The 16981-nt window shown below is 45.1% G+C and overlaps 1 protein-coding gene across 1 annotated transcript in view; it reads right to left on the bottom strand.

The window, feature by feature from the left end:
• Positions 1–1933: 1933 nt before the first annotated feature.
• PLBD1 (phospholipase B domain containing 1) overlaps positions 1934–16981 on the bottom strand; it is a 39274-nt gene continuing 24226 nt past the window's right edge. Inside the window, exons 5-11 of the mRNA XM_082047523.1 lie at positions 16690–16854; positions 15250–15394; positions 8298–8498; positions 8044–8184; positions 4832–5017; positions 3577–3683; positions 1934–2186 (exon numbers count right to left, since the gene is read on the bottom strand). Coding sequence (XP_081903649.1) covers positions 2019–2186; positions 3577–3683; positions 4832–5017; positions 8044–8184; positions 8298–8498; positions 15250–15394; positions 16690–16854 — 1113 coding nt within the window. The 3' untranslated portion in view covers positions 1934–2018. The remainder of the gene's footprint in view (positions 2187–3576; positions 3684–4831; positions 5018–8043; positions 8185–8297; positions 8499–15249; positions 15395–16689; positions 16855–16981) is intronic.

Here is a 16981-nt window from a genome sequence, read left to right as displayed (position 1 = left end):
TGCGTATTTACAAACAGACACATCACATCTGTGAGCGTGTCACATCTGCTGCCTGCACTCCCTGCAGGAGGAAGCATCCAGGTGTGCCCTGGATCGAGAATACCATTCAACACACTAATCAACTGGCAATTTCTGGTGACCAGCTTTTAAACAATACTTATCTATTAGTATTTTTATGTAAGGTTGGGTGAAAAGGCAGTAAATACAACCTGCAATGTTGCTGAGTTGCTTAGGAGTGACAGGCAAGTAGCCAACAGCCATCCTCCAGCCACTCTGGGCGTCCAGCCTCAACATGCAGCAGATTCTCAGTTCTTTGCTTGCTGCCAGCTCACATCCTTGTGCTGCCCTTCATGGCCCAGCTCAAGTCCTTCTTTGAAGTGTTCTCCTTAAAGCCTTTTACAGCAGTGGCTCTGTAGCTGCCAGTCTCCAGTACAGGAGTTTAAAACATGTCCCTCCAGGCAGTGACCGGCAGCAAACACCTGAGGGCTTCACAAAAAAGTACTTAGTTCATATTTGGTGTCTAGCCAAAAACCATCAAGATTGCTGTGCTGTAAGGCTGGAGCTGCAATCAGTGAGTCAACAGTGAGAGCTCAAAAAGCTGACAAACCAGGCAGAGGGTAAGCCAGCCCTGATGACAGCCAGCAGGAACAACAGACAAACCCTCCCAGGCTCCAAGCAAACACCACCAGGTAAGTGACACATGGTGGGTAGAGCTTCCCTGCAGGCAGAGCTGCCAGGGCCCAGAGGTGGGGCTGTGCACCTGTGCAGCGCTGCCCTCTCTTGTGCCTCACAAGAGGCACCAAGCAAACGTCACACTCATGCCCCTCCAGCATGGGCACAGCTGCAGCTGGCACACGCACCAACGCTGACACCTGGGGTGTGGCTGGGTACCACGGCTGAGTCCTCTTGCTCAGTGAATTTTAGCCAACAAAGAGCTGCACTGCAGCGCAAAAAGCAGCTCTGTGGCGAGTGCTTCAGCAGTCAGTCTTGTCACACAGTGGTCTCCTGTCTCCCACCTGCTCCTCCTACCCCTGCACATGGTACGGATGCTCTTTCCAGCCGCTGACACTTACCTCCTTCTGCTCCAGCAAACAAAGCACTTCAGGCCTTGCATGGATTTTTTTTGTCCTTGGCAAAAGCTTTGCTGTAACTTCTGGTCTCATTCTTCCCTTGGCAGAAATCAGTCCTACTGTGACAGCCAAACATTTAGGGTAAAACCTCACCCATGCTGCAGTACATCACTCCTCTTCCCATCACGCAAGCTTGACCAAAGCCTCATGCTGCTCATTCTTCACCTCCATAATACAGGGCAATGCTCTGCTCTGTATAGCTTGGACCATGAAGGCCATGAGGGAAGAGCTGTTTGTTTCACTTAATTACATGTACATAACATCTAGCACAAAATAACCCAGTGACTGGACTCCTCAGTGTAAACGCAGGTAACTAAGAGTAATAACATACAGCCCCAGCCCTCACAGACATCTCACTGTCACGTTCCACTTCCACAGCTGAGGGAAGAGGCAAAGAAGTGACCAAACAACTGCAGCAGCTGATCAGCAAGAGAGCCATTGCACAGATACACACGCGTTCTGCTCAGACAAAAGGCAGACATCAAGCCAGCTCTGAGATGAGGCCACCATGGCGCAAAGTGCCACCTGGCTTGGTCCAGCCCTGGGTCCAGGTCCCATGTCGCCACCAGAGACAGGTCACACTCATCAATCACATTGCAGTTCAGTCCTGCTCTGGGAAAAGCTGTGATGATGCTCAGATCACCAGAAGGCAGCACCACGCTTCCCATCAATCCTAGTCAGAGAAAGGCCACCCAAATAGCTCAGAAGAGCAGAACCAGGACTTGGGCTGCACCGAGGTGACCAATGTCAGTGCAACGCACCTAGCAGGCAGGACAGGGGAAAACAGGTACGGCACATGGATATGGACATCCAGGTCGATTTATTACACACAGGAATGAAAATTTCCGTTAAAAAAAAAAAAACTGTTTGGGAATATTGATGCTGGTTTTACAGGATCGGCCTCATGGTGACGAAATGAAAGTCATACGATTCTGGCAGGCCCTGGTGTCGCGTGTGGTTAAATCGCCTCCAGGTGAAGACAGGGAGCCCGCCCTGCACTGGGGGACCATTGATGGCAGTGGCTGTGAACGCTGAGGCCAGGCGGAAATCTGACACCTGTAATAAAGGGCAAGAGTTCAGGGCAAAAGGGTTGGGGGTGTTTGATGTGCACCCATCCCACAGGGCAGGAACAGCTCTGGGAGATTTTATAACAATACAGTAAAGAAAGCAAGAAAGGGGCCACACATGCTGGCTAGGCCACGTTCCTCCCCTGTGCTGGGACATCTGCAGCCACAGAATCGCCAGCACTGCAAGGTGGGGGCCAAACACAAGAACAAGCACAGGCTGCCCTCCAGCCCTTACACTATCCAGAAGGAGAGAGGCAGCACATCCGACCTCAAGACAACCCTCCCTGGGTTTTCTTGTCTCCAGAAGAGCTGGAGCTGCAGCAGGCAGCCCAGAGGGTCTGCCCTAAGCTTTGCTGCTGAAGTGTTAAGCGCTTGGGCTGTCCCCTGGGGCACAGTCAGGCTAATTCAGGAAAGGATGAAGGCAGCACAGAGTTAATATTGCTGCCCAGACCCTGTCCTGTTCCTTCATTATCTCCCAAGAGGTTCCCAGCCTGCTCCATTTTCCCAAACTCAGAGACACTAAAATTGTCTTTATAACCTACTCCCTTACCAGACCCCTCTACACAGCAATTTTCTGCATTCATCTGACAGTCCCCAGCTCTGGCAGCTCCTACTGGCCACACTTGTGCAAGCTGGCTGGACCTACAGCACTGGTGATGCCAAAACAGCCACCACAGGGCCCACCCCAGCAACCAAACTCTTAATACAGAAATGCAGCAGGTGGACACCACAGCATAAAACATTGTGTCATTTCCCACGGCACCGGGGCTGGAGAGCTGCTTGCTCAGGTGTTGGCCCTCACAGTGAAAATACTGCACAAGCTGCCTAGAAAAACTGCTGCTTTCTCCAAGATCTAAGGATTTTCCCCACATCCCCTTAAATAACAAGCGGTTTCACAGAGAGGTGGAGCCCTGGAGCAGGGTGACTCACTAGACAGACAGGCTTTTTATCAATGTAAATCTAAAATGAGGCTGAAAACACATTCCTGTGGGCTCTGGAGAGGCACCCGCACAGCCCCCATGAACAGGAGTCTGAGGCTGTAGAACAGTCACCTCTGCATGATGGAAGATTCATTTCATTTCTTGGGCTCCTCCCACTGCAAGGCTTTGGGGTTTAACCCCTAAACACCGCAAGTTCCCACGGACATAATTCTTTCACACACCTCCCCTTGTACCCTCTGCCACTGTGCCATGACTGGTGTCAGGGACAGGAGATGCAGCTCTGCACAGAATTACCATCTCATGATCTGCCCACGCACCGGGACAACACAGCAAGAGGGAAGAGACAGGCCTGGCCGTGCCTGCCCTAGTGCAGGGAAACGTGCTACAGGTCTGACAGGAGCACAAACATTCAGCAGATATTGAAATGGGGTAATTTACCTTGGAGTCATAGCAGCCTGCAGGCACTGGGAAAGAAGGATTCAAGTCTTCCCGGCAGCAAATGGTGTTGCAAGGGTTGTGTTCAGCATAAGGATCATGCTGGTAGTCTGGGGAGAAATGCAGTGGGGAGGGAAGGAAAGAAGAAAACAAGTTATTCCCCTCACAAAAAAAAAAGCTGATGCAGAGTGCTTGAGCTACTAAAAGCTGGATAAGTGCGATGGCAGAAACATGGCTGTACCACATTGCTCTCATCTTTCTCCCCAGGTACCACATAGACATCAGTGCTCGAGACAGGACATTAAGTAGACAAGCTCCTAATCCAAGTCCATACAGCTGTTTCTGCATCCCAGGGGCACTGCTGCCAACCTCTGACCACAAACACCTGCAACTGCACAAGGTGCAAGTTTGCAGGAACTTTGTCAGGAGAAAAAAAAACAAAAAAGAGAGAGAAAAGGAAGGAGGGGTGACAGGAAAGGAAAAGTGCAGCAGTTAGAGCCTTTATTTTCCTGTTCTGGACTAAAATAAGTGGCAGGGAGCAAAGCCTTCAAACACCCATTGTAGCCGCTGCAAGCTAGGAGGGCAAGGTGGACAAGCCTCAATGTCTCTGAGCATCCTGCTACTCACAGCCCTACCCTGGGAGAGGCCTCCAAACCCCCAGCCTGGTGATCAGCATGCTTCTTATAACTGGGAATAAAAACATAGCATGGAAAGCAAGAAAGGGGCCACGCGTGCTGGCCAGGCCACATTCTGCACTTAGAGGTGGGCTTAGCCAGAAGTTTATTAAGCTGGTTTTAATTCAATTAAGGAGAAACCTGTCAGGGAAAAGCATAGCGTTACCTGCCAAAGATCATTTGCCTGATCAGGGAAAAAAGACCTGAAGTTTTACACTAAATTCTCTGCTATGATCTGACCTAACTGTTGCTTAGGATTTAAGGTTTTCTAGATTGACAGGCTATATATGTATTAGGTAACAGCAGTCCACCAAGTCTCTTGGAGAGTCAGAAGCTCTCTGGAAAGGTCAAACAGCAAGCCCAAAGGCGCTCCTTCTAGAAGGAATGCAGTTTTGTTTCTGTTAGAGTTAACTGTAGCCTGCTTTCCTACATTGACAGTAAGCACGTGTTATCTTTTGCTCTGCACCTAGGGTGATATAATTCTGATCTGTATGTGAGGCTGTAGCTTCCCACTATGATCCAAGGAATAAAAGTAACACTGCTTTCTTAAGATCAGTTTTACAACATAAAAAGACATGTCTTACTGTTGTATCTCATGATGTACTTCATGCTTTCCAAGTTGGTCACCTTGCCCTGGTCACGACGGAAGATTTTTGCTCTCGGAGCAAGCTCATAAGAGAAATCCATTCCATACTTCTCAACGTATGCTGCATACCCACTGAGATTGTAAATCTTTTCATGGAAAGGGATATTGTATGAAGGCCAGTAACCTGCCAAAGACAAAACCCAATCTGTTAATCACTTAGAAAAGTTGAATGCTCTTGCTTATATCAAAAGAAAAACAAACCATTTTCCATACTGCATTGCCTGAACAGCATGTCAATGAATAACACGTCAAACTGGTTTGAACACAAGAAAATAAAGCAATAGTCACTGGCATGGCCAGGGATGACACCCAGTATAACACCACTGAGACAGTACCCAAGCAACCTGCCCCAGACTTCCACCCTGAGGACTCATCCTGCCAAAAACAGCTGAGATCAGACTTGCAGGATTCTTTCCCCGCCTCTGCCCACCTCACCAAGGCAGTCACACAACGTGCTGTGTCAGGGATGGATGGACACAGACAAACGCACACGGACCACTGAGTCAACAGGGATGAGCAGGAGGCAGGACTGCAAAGAGCACACACACACTTTGTGCGGTGGTGGCTGAAAAGCTGTGGTTGCACACGGCAAAGAAAGAAATGGCAGGGGGAAGCTGCACGTTCACCCGTATCTGCCTTTGAGGGTTGAGAAGCGATTGAGCATCGCAGCAGAGTCCTGCCCTAAATTTTCAAAGAGCAAGTGCGAATCCTGCAGTTCTGTTAACTCTAAGGGGCAGGGTTACCAGACAGAACTCCAGAGTTTTAAGTAGGCAACATACAATGTGAAACAAGTCCAGTCTAGAAAGCAGAGAAGCTTGTAAAGAGCCAGGAGACCATCCAGGTCAGCACCTGAGTACAGCAAGTTCTGCAAGAAATAAAAACAGACACCTGTACCTTAACTCTTCCTTTTTTTGCAAGGTGGGCACCAAGGAGTGTTCAGGCAGAGAGTATATAACATGAGCTAGTCCCAAGAGCAGCACACTTTTGGGTTCCCTCCAAAGCACTAGTGTTCCTGTTGTTGGTGGGGAATGCTGCTTCTTGGACCACACATCAGAATTTGGCTGAGAGATTCACTTTCTAGACACAGGTAAATGCAGCGCTCCATGTAATAACATCAGCCCAGCACAACTTGAGGAGTCTGGCTGTAAGATGCTCTGGAAAATCCACTGGGGCTCACTAGGAGTGATACACACAGATACAAACCAAACTTCCTGAAGGAGAGGTATGCAGCATAAGCTTAAGGACTGCTATAAGCTGGTAAAACCTGCCTGCTAGGCCTGGCAGGGTGAACAGTGACAAAACGCAAGCCAGAGATGGTGTAAGGTTGAAAGAGGGTGAACAGGATGACATGGAAGCAGCAAAAATTCTCCGAAACAAAATGCCTTCTCCTCTGCCCATCAGAGCAAGAGATCTCAGCAATCTCGAGAGGCAGAGCAATGAGAATATTACACATGTGGTGGAAGAGATCAAGATCCCAGGTTCTGATCTGATGCATTGTTTTTGATGCTGAGATCAATGTGCTACTCACTCATCATCAAGCAGCATGAATTGCAGCCCACTCCTGTGCTCTGTCTCTATACTGGAGACAGTATTGCCTCACCCTGTAAAGGGCAACAGAAGAGATTCCTGGTTTTCAGAACTCACCCGCACTGGCCTACAAACAAGCTGACAGAAGCCATAAAAAAACCCCCAAACCTTTCAATTTTCAAACCCATATAAGAAAACATTTTTTCATCAGATACAGGGCTTACTACAGTAACGCCTGCCTTTTCTCACCTGAGAAGTCAGTTCTTATTCTCTGTTGTTTCTGGGTTTATGCTTGAAAGAGACTTAAAAACCCAATGCTGGTGCAAACTCACTGACCAAACGAGAGTGTCACAAGTGCGTTATCTTTGGATACCAGCTACAAGGCAATTAGGTGTCAGAGTCAACTAATCTACAAATGCTTTTAGCCAGCACTGCTCTTGAGAAAGGCAAACTCGTCCTGCACCTGGGCTGCTTCAAGCACCTGGGAACAAGGCAGAGGCCTCAATGGGACTTGTCTGGTGTCCTGCATAGCGTGGAGGAGTCCAAATCCGCTGCATTCAGAAGCAGTGCTGGTTTACAGCAGCTGAGGTCTCCAAGGCAGCACCTGCGGGGTGTTCAGCCCACCCTGTGTGCTGAGGACTGTCCTTCTAAACTCCCAGAGACTGACTGCTGCGTTATCCAGCACTGGAAGATGAGGTGCAAAAGCCTGCTTTCAGATCTTCAACATATAAAGGAGATAGAGAAGCATAAGGGAAAGACACAGGATTTTTCCAAGTTATCAGTGAGAACCATCTTATAAAACTATATTAACATTGCAGTAATGCCTAAAATAAGCCAGAACTTTCCAAGGAACCAGACACAATGAAAAATTCCAAAGGGAAACAAACCCAGCTGCTAACAGAAATGCATGACCAGTCATTTTGATGATGAAGAGCAATTCATCAATTCACCTCTTCAGCATGTGATTAGAGAAGGGAGCACAAAGCACCAGACACACATTTAAATCCGTGGAATGAGCTCAGGCTTTTGGACGCTGACATAAAGTGTCTAGAAAACACTTGTGAATGGAACCTGACAGTAGGCACTTTGCTTTACCCAGATTTTTACTTGTTTGTTTCCCATGAAGTTGTTGCTAAGGGATTGAGGAATCTTTTAAACAACAAATATCTATCAGATAACAGAGCTCCAGAAAAGTTCATGAGCTGGTTCTAACATAGAACTTCTCTCATATTTAAAAGTTCATCTCTTTGTATTTTGAGTAACCCACAGTTATTTAGTAGCGCTTCAAACAGGTCTCACTTTTTTCCTCATGGACCTCTGAGATAGGACAAAATAATACCAGGCCAAAAAAAAAAAAAAAAGAAAAAGAAAGAAAATAGAAATAAGTCTATTTTTTTCCTCTCCTGCTTCTAAGAAACACAGATGCTCACCACATTTCTGCTGCAACACACAGGAGAAGTTAATGCAACACAACAGACCTGGCAATAGAGGGATGCTCTCACAAAGCTTTCTAACTCAGCACCAGTGTTCACTAAACCCTTCTCATGTATGAAGCACAATTGTCCATCAGCTGGCATAAAGAGATGGCTTTCCTAAGCCAGTAACTACTACAGGAGCCATTACCTTTCCGGAGAACATTCGTTTGATCAGAATACTCCACAAGGGTTGGGATCTGCTCAACAATGTACAACGCACCCTCATCGAGGCTCTTCTGCAGCCTGACCTTCTTCAGGTCCAGCACCATGTACTGATTGTTGTAGGTCCCTGGGTATGAGAGCAAAGAGGGAGTTACGTGTCCTGCCTGGGGAAGCAAAAGGGTTCCAGGGGGAGAGGGAACACATCCTTTCTCTCTAAGATTCCTACAAAAGTGTACTTACCAGAGTTGCACCTTGAGAAGGTTTCTGCCCAAGTTTTGCCATCCTCTGCCATCATGTTCGCAATGCGGACCCTCTGCCAAGCGAACAGGGATTCAGGCACTACTTGCTTAAGGAGGGTTTCATTGAATACACTGTTGGTGGTCTGCAACATCACCAAGCCGCTGCCTAGTATGTAAAAGTCATCCAGGGACACCAAAAAGCCTTAAAGAGCAATAATAAAAAAACTGTTATCTTTTTGAACTTTTGATCTACTCATAGAACAAAACAGAAAGACAAGACAAGAGGATGTGAATGAGTCAACGTATGCATGTTTGAAATCAAACTGTATAAATATTAAAGATGAGGTGGCAACTTCTGTCACTGCTCTAAGCCCACCTGGCAACACAATTTCTCATTTATCATGCTTTCCATACACAACCTAATTCTTTGTCTAAAGTGTTTGCTTCATGTTTGCATCCCAAGCTTGGAAGTTTCTTCCTCATATGTCAAGCTATGTCTCCTCCTTATGTTGAGGATGACATATTGTAAATGCCTAGTGAGTGTTGGTTTCTAACAAAGAGCACCTCTTAATTCATAAACCGCATCCTGTATATGGGAGAAAGTTTCACCTGCTTCTCTTTCTGACATGTCATTGAGGTTTCATGCCCATCAACCCTGCAAACTCAACACAGCAATGGATCTCTGGGCAGGATTCCCTTCCAGGTTACATGCCAACAGAAGTCCCAGGTCCAATTGCAGATCCCAGGCCAGGAGGTGGCAGATGGAGCTGCAAAGGTCAGCTGTAATGCCATGGATAGCATGGTGACTACTTACAGAACAGAAATAACCTGACTTTGAAATTCCCCAGTGGATCCAGGTCTGCCAGACTGAGGAAGAAAGGGTGTTAACTGAGCTCCTGATGGGGAAGTCATCTAGAACCCGGTATCCTGTTAATGAGTTTTTAATGGTATCACTCTTGTAAGTGTACAAAATGCTGCACAACAGCATAATAGTTGTATTCCACTATGAAATCTTCTACAACAAGCTTTACTATGCCCTCTGCAAGCAAACTAAGGTCAGCAACCCATGACAGTCAGAAAGAAAACTCAGCTCTGCCTCCTGCTCCTGGGCTTTCATCATCTCCTTCAAGCAAAAGTAATATTTAAGGGCTCTGTTTCTGTAAGATTCCTTTAAAGTCTCAAGTTCTCAAATCGCAACAGGTCCAGGAAAACATATGTTGTGGTCACCTGTTCTCTAAAAATATGTCAGTACAGAACAGGCAGGGCACCCTGGCAAGTTGTGGTTCCTCGTATTTTATTCTTGGAGACAGAAAAAGTGCATCAATAAATTACATACATCAACAGCAGAGCTCCCTCTTAAGTAAGTAAGGACAAGAAGAGAAACACTCTAAACCTGACTCTGCCAGCCTATTTATACAAAGACGTGGGACCCTCCAGCAATAAACTGTTGTGTAACAAGTCAAGTGGTTGCCTGGAGTTAAGAAATAAAATTGTTAAACAACTGTGATCCAAATTGAATGCCAATTCCCATGTGGGTGCCAGTACGAAGTGCCCTACTTCAAAATAAACTAAATAGTTTTTTCTTCTTTTTCAATCAACAGCTGAGATAAAATAGAAAAACTCAAAGCAAATGTCAACACAAGGAATGATGCAGAATTAACTGAAGTCTGAACTCTGTAATTCAAATAACTTGCAAAACACAGCTAAGCTGAAAGCCAGGGTATTTTCTTCAAGGCCTCAGTATTTACCCAGTTTTATCCTGCAATGTTTGATAACACAGCGTGTCCTCCATGATACACCATTACTAGCCTAATTATTCTGAGGAACCATATATATATACCATTTTGACTTAAGGCATAGACATCCTTGAAACAAAGGGACGTTAAAACACATACCTCAGGTTTATCCAGGGCAAAGTCATCCACAAAAATAGAAGCTGGGTGAAGCCTAGAGTTATTAACATATATTTGATGTCATTCTTGCCTTCTTACGTATGAGAATATGTTGTAATTGAAAATGTCTTTTATGTCATCTGTTATCTCCCTGTATGTTTCACCTACTTTTTCTGTAAACCCATCTCCCATTTTTAACCAGAAACACACAAATTTGGTTTTGGTTGGTTGGTTTTTGTTTATTGTGTGGGTTTGTTGTTGGTTTGGTTTGGTTGGGGGGGGGGGGGGGGAGCGTTCAGGGTTCTTTTGTGTTTTGTTTGGGGGTTTTCTTTTTTGGGGGGGGCGGGTGTTTTGTTTTGTTTGTTTTCCTCTCTCCAATGAATCTGACTCCTTCTATGTAGAAACAAGCAAAAGCACTTCTGATTGCATCTCTGCGTCTGTGCCATTTAGATTCAGTTTCCAGTCACTACTGAAAAACTGAAGTTTCCAGAGTCTGGAGTTTCATTCATCATGACAACATTAATCAGCCAAGAAGAGCAAAATATTTTTTGAAATCTGAGCCACAGTGTTCTCCAGAGAACCAGCACACCAAGGAGCATGTGGGGGGTAAGAGGTTCCTGGCAGCTATTGTTCCTGAAGAGGCAGGTTGCTGCTTTCTGAACCAGATGGCATCAGGTTTTTTGGTGTTTTAAAAGGTCATTGTGCTCATTCAAGCACAGAAAGGGTCAGTATTACAGGCTGCAAGTCAGAGACATGAGGTCTATCCACCACCTCACAGAAATTAGAGTAGCTCCCGGCTGAGATGCTCTAGGCTACAAACACACTTGACAATGAGAAAGGAGATGTCTTCTCTGGATTAGTTTTCTTAATCCCATCAGCAGCTGCTTCTCATGCCAAGTCTGAGCTCCCACCAGCTGCCTGCTTTCCACTTGCAGACCTCTCCTTGGCACTAAGAAATAGCACATCCCACACTATGGCTCTGGCTTCTCACCTCCAAAGTGCATCAGACACTTCCTCTGCTTCCCTCCAGTTATTGGAGGGAGCAGGGAAGAAGAAACAGTCTGGCAATACTTCATGAGCAAACTGGTCCCTGGAATACAAGGCTACCAACCTTTCCATGTCTTGTTCCTCCTACCTCTTGCTCAGGCTGTGGGGAAAGATAATGCTGCACTTTCTGATCCTGCACTCACACCAGATTACTTCAAGGCAAGGGACACATTATCTCTCTCTCCTGCCTTAGCACCATACATGAGACATCCATCAAGACAGCTTGTGCCACCTTGTTCCCATGTCACAGCCTCTCTCAGCCACGCAAGATCCCAACAGCAGACCAGAGGAGCAAAGGTGGCAGCAAAGTTCTTATCAGTTGTTTTACTTAAACCACCAAAAATCAGTGTAACAGACTTAACAAGACTGTGGCTCAGCCCAGAGAAAGTAGGTCTCTACCCAAGCCAGAGTGCTTGGGTCCAAACGGCAGGTTCACTTTCCTAAACGGGCTTCAAAACTAACTGTTCAAGAAACGGTCCGCCCAAACGGACGGAAATCTTGGGAGCTGCTGTCCAAGGAAAACTGCAACTTTAATCAGTTAATTGGGCTCATTTCTTTGAATGCCTCAACAAGGCAGTGTAGAGCAGTAACTGCACTGCAGGGGTGGGGACAGGACATACTAGATAGGCAGGACATATTAGATATGTCCTGCAAAACACAGCACCTACCTAGTCTCTGTCATCTCGTTTCTTACCCTCCCAAATGAACACAGCTTCACTCAACATTTGTGACCAACTGCAACTTGTCTGCACCATTTAAGTGCTCTCTGCTAGGTATAGATTCAACAACTGCATTAAGTATGTATGTCCAGAAGCTGAACAAGACACCGAAGTCGGGGTGCCCAAGCATTCGGCTCAGAGACATTCCTCCTTTCCAGAAATTCACAGGGCTGTCCTACATGCAGCTCTGCACAGATGCCTTCAACAGAAGATAAACCCAAGACCGTGAGCAGAGTCCAAGTGAAGATTAGGATTAGCGTGGAAATGAGGAGCAAGTGGCTAAATCACGCTGCAAAAGCAGAGATTACTACTCCCGCTCATCTCCACTTGACTGTGCTTCTGCAGTGCTCCCGTTGCTCTGAGAAAAGGACAAAGCAGCAAAGAGAGGACCTGCTGTAAGAGGGGACATTTGAGCAGGCTGGCAGGAATGTGGGGATCTGCTGCAGAAGCCAGGACGGACTCTGCAATTCCTGCCTGTCCTCGTACCTGCTCAGTCCCAGCAGAACCAAGGAAGCACGAGGCCCTCTAGCTGTGTCATCACACACATGCTGACATGCATCAGGGTTAGTGGATAGTCTTAGATCCTTTGAGTCACAGCAAATATTATTTTTTGCAGTGTAGCAGCCTGACTTTTGAAATTCATAAAACAAACAATCTGGACAATTTAATCTCTGATTTCAGGAGAAATCACAGGATTGGCACATTTCTTCTGAGAAGGTAAATGACTCCTTGAAGCTTTTCTGACACATCTTTTGCACAGCAGTAGAATTTTACTTCACATCCAACATATTAGATGACAGAAATATTTAATTACTCAGGTGTCACTGAAGGCCTGGAAGGACAACTGTCTTTTAATGCTCTTTGTTTCATCCAAAAGTCAATACTTCTATGTACATTAGGAGACTTTAGTAGCTTGGCCATTATAACCAGTTCTTAGTGTCTACCAGGATGTAGAATAAGATAATAACTTGTATGCAGGGAGAACTTACAGTCATCGAGTTGAACTGTGGCCAGGACCTGCAAATTCCTTGGTCAGATACCCTGAAAATATAAGGCTTCATCTCGTCACAACATGGAGCAGAGGAATTTGGCAGCTCCCGCGTTCCTGAGGGGTGTCCCTAGATCATTACCAGGCCAGTGCTTTGGCACTTACTCATGCCCTGGAAAACTGCAAGTTCGTGAACTACACCCACAGTGACGCAATGTGCCATAGTCAATGGATCTTGCTTATCTAGTGCTTCTGAAAGTACCCTGTAATTAGGCAGCCACCAAGTACACTTTGCATACCACAGGTCTCTCAGACCTCACTGTAGCCATGGGAATTATGTTTTGCAATAATTCTAACTCAGTTTTGTCAGTAGAAGTACACCTTACCACATCCCCATGTCAGACTCTACCCGGCACAAGCAAGCTTTTAAACGAGCCATCTCTGCAGACCCCAGCACCTCATAGAAGCGCCCTCGGATTTTGCACACTAATTAACAGACCCTGACTATTTCAGCACAGTAACAGGTGACTGTCAAGTAGCCTCCCATCCACAAAAGTATCCCAGACGTATGACTACAGAATCACAGAATGTTAGGCATTGGAAGGGACCTTGAAAGATCATCTAGTCCAGTCCCCCTGCCGGAGCAGGAACACGTAGATGAGGTTCCACAGAATGTGTCCAGGTGGGTTTTGAATGTCTCCAGAGAAGGAGACTCCACAACCCCCCTGGGCAATCTGTTCCAGTGCTCTGTCACCCTCACTGAGAAGAAGTTTCTTCTCAAATTTAAGTGGAACCTCTTGTGTTCCAGTTTGAACCCACTACCCCTTGTCCTACACCCACTAAAAATAAAATACTAAATGCTCTGCATGGCTGATCCTGACCCCCAATTTGAACCTGCAGCACAATGCAATAGTTATGAAACAGAGCCACATTCTGCTGAAGGACAGTACTCTTCTCAAGAGTATTCCTGCTGAGAGGTATGAGATGCAAAATAACTTCCTGTACATTCAGCCAGTGAACAGAGTTCACCTTGGCTTTCTACCAGGTTACATGGGCTTGACAAAATTCCTTGCAGCAAGCGAGTGAAATTCCTCCAAGGGAATCAGAGATAAACCCAAGCTCTTGAAAGGCTGTACAGTTAGGCATTTGCCAGAATACCTCTACTCCTTCCTCAAAGAAAAATCCCAGTTGTCAGAAAATGCTGCATTCCTGAGGGTCACTGAGGATGGTCAGACCCCCACAGGAAAACAAACAAACAAAAAAAAAGCTTTAACATTAAATGAATGTAACTGCTTTTCAAAACAGTTTCCCAGTCATAATCTTGGGACTCCCTGCCATGAAGGACTCTTGCCTTTGTAGTAAGGCAGGCACAGTAATTCAACAAAGCACAGTTTGAAATCATCAGCCAACAAAATTTCATCAGAATCAGACAGTCTCTTATGGCACATACATCACTTTTTAAAGTTTACAAAGATTCTTGAGTGTTTGGGCATTTTTGAATTTGAAATTCCACCTTTAAAAACTTACACAACCCTTAGTCTTAGAGTTGCTTTCGTTTTTCATGTCCATGTTTCTTGGTGCTACTCTGGCAACAGCACATATTTTACTACTGAAACATTAACTGCTGGCAATTTCTAACATTCTTCCAGGGAAGTTGAGAATATTATGTGCTGCCTAATGTTCCTGAGGGAGATTTTAAATATTCTGGCTAGCTATATTACTAACACATGAAATAAGCATGGAAAAATATTCCCCTCTGCAATAGCTTACAGAGAAGCTGGAAGAGCGAGGTGTGGAGGAAAAAACAAACAAGCAACAAACGAAACTGAAGGTTTGCTAACCCAACACCGAATAAGTCAGTACAATTTCAAATGGCAAGTGTTGATACTCTCTAATAATCCCATTACAGCACGAGTCACTCGGCAGTGGTAAACAGAAGCACTCAAAACTGTTATTACCAAACACACCAATGCTACAGGCAAGGTGAGAAGTTCAACACTTGAGGTGACGGCAGACTACACCAGCAGAATTCAAAGCAGCACGTTTGTGCCAGTGGTAGAATATTTAACTAGTACTATTCAGAGCACTGAGGGAGATTAATCAACAACAAAAGACAACGACAACATCGTGTTCAAGACAGAAAATTGCAGATGACATTTTGTCCTCTCAAAGGCTAAAAGTTTTAAGGTAGCTTGAAGCCAGTGCTTGTTGAGGTATCAACCTTCTTATAGACAAGACATCTACAAGACAGTAAGATGGTCCATGCTATCTTGGATATCGACATAGTTATGGTTTTCTTGCCTTTACCTGGGTAACTGCTGAATGAGACGCGGCTGGTGCTGGTGTCTGGATCACCTATATTGAAGTTCCAGTGCTTATATATTCTCAGTGTGGCTGCATATGTAAACCAACTGGAATGGGCAAAATATATATTCTCATATCCAGGCAGAACCTGGAAAACAGAAGTAGAAAGATTAATAATTTCAGATCCTATTATACTCTGAATGATTTGTACTTGATAGAAACTGGGAGAACAACTTGTTTTAAGTAGTTTGATTAATTGCATTGTTCAAGAAGAAGCAGATTCTTGTGCTTTTAACTGTTCTTAACAATGAATTTCTGAAACCTCTGAAAATAATTCTTGTCTATGTGTTGTTTTCAAATAATTAGTTGCTATTTTTCAAAATGAAACAGCTTAGGGTTTTTTGTGACACCTGTGGGACACATGGAATGTTTTGTTTCCCCGGGTTTCTCTTGAATATTTCTATTTACATATTCAGATCAGCTCTCTGCAAACATATCCAACATTAACTTAGAATGTGCTGTTTCTGTGAAAGTGTCTCTGGGTGACGTTAAAGAATTGAAGTAAATGCAAGGAAATTAATTTTGAAAAGGTAAATATATATTGATAGGCCATATTTTCAAAGTATTTCCCTGCTTCTAAGATTTGTTGTTAGCTCAGAAACCTCTAGCAGTAGGCAAATGAATGCTTCTCAATTTAAGGTGAATATTGTTACTCTGGGATATATGGTGTCTTCATATGCTGATTAGATCTGTGATAATTTTAAGTGAAAAATTGAATCACCACCATGATGTATCAGACACTTACTTTAAAAGGTTTTTTTCTGTCATTACCCTCATTGGAAAGCTGTTCCAGAGTATCACTGTTAACACTTAGAAAACATCAGCTACTTGCACCCATTTGTTGTTCTGCTAGCACTGCCTTTTAGTTTAAGTAATCCTCTTCCTCCCTGCTTGTTTGCCCCATGTATTTTATAGACACAACACCCCCTTTCAGATGTCACCCAGCTAGGTGAAGCCGATTACCCTCTCCCAGTCTCTTCTTCAAGGTAGTTCCCCATTCCCTAGTCCAGGCGTGTCAAATTCATTTTCGCTGGGGGCCACACCAGCATCGCGGTTGCCTTCAAAGGGCCAAACGTAATTTTAGGACTGTATAAATGTAGGAGTAGTTACAAAATTAGTTTGACAGCCCTGCCCTAGTAATTCTAGTAACTTTTCCTTGTCAATCTCCATGGTTTTGGTTTGGTTTGTTTTTTCCCTGCCTTGAAGACAAGTAAAAACAGACCCAGAATCCTATGGAGCCACAAACAACAACTGCGTAAAAGCACACTGATTGACGGAAGTCTCTTTATGCACATACAATGTACACAGTGAAGGCTCCAAAAATGGAGACTCATGACACAGCAGATCAGCACAGTCACTGGAGATTAAGTTCTTGGCGCTCACCTTGATGAGGGCAGAGCAGTGACCCATATCCCACTGGTATTTCCCATGGCCTCCTGGCTCCACGTTGCACTGCCCACTCCGTGCGGGATACTCAAACAATGCAGGAATGAGGTCCAACAGGTCTCCAACAGCATTCAGAAACTGGACATCAAAGACGCTCAGTGGCTACGGAAAGGGAGGAAAAAGACCGCAAGAAGCACTTTCAGGCAGAAAAGCATCAGGACAGTCTGAGCTGCTATAATTTTTCTTTTGCTCTCGTAGGAAGCTCTTATGGGGTCTATGAAATACCTGC

The sequence above is a fragment of the Streptopelia decaocto genome (assembly GCF_964273445.1).
Source record: "Streptopelia decaocto genome assembly, chromosome: 1".
In the NCBI taxonomy this organism is placed as follows: Eukaryota; Metazoa; Chordata; class Aves; order Columbiformes; family Columbidae; genus Streptopelia; species Streptopelia decaocto.
Note: the sequence above shows the minus strand (reverse complement) of the source record. Positions and strands in the feature narration are given on the sequence as shown.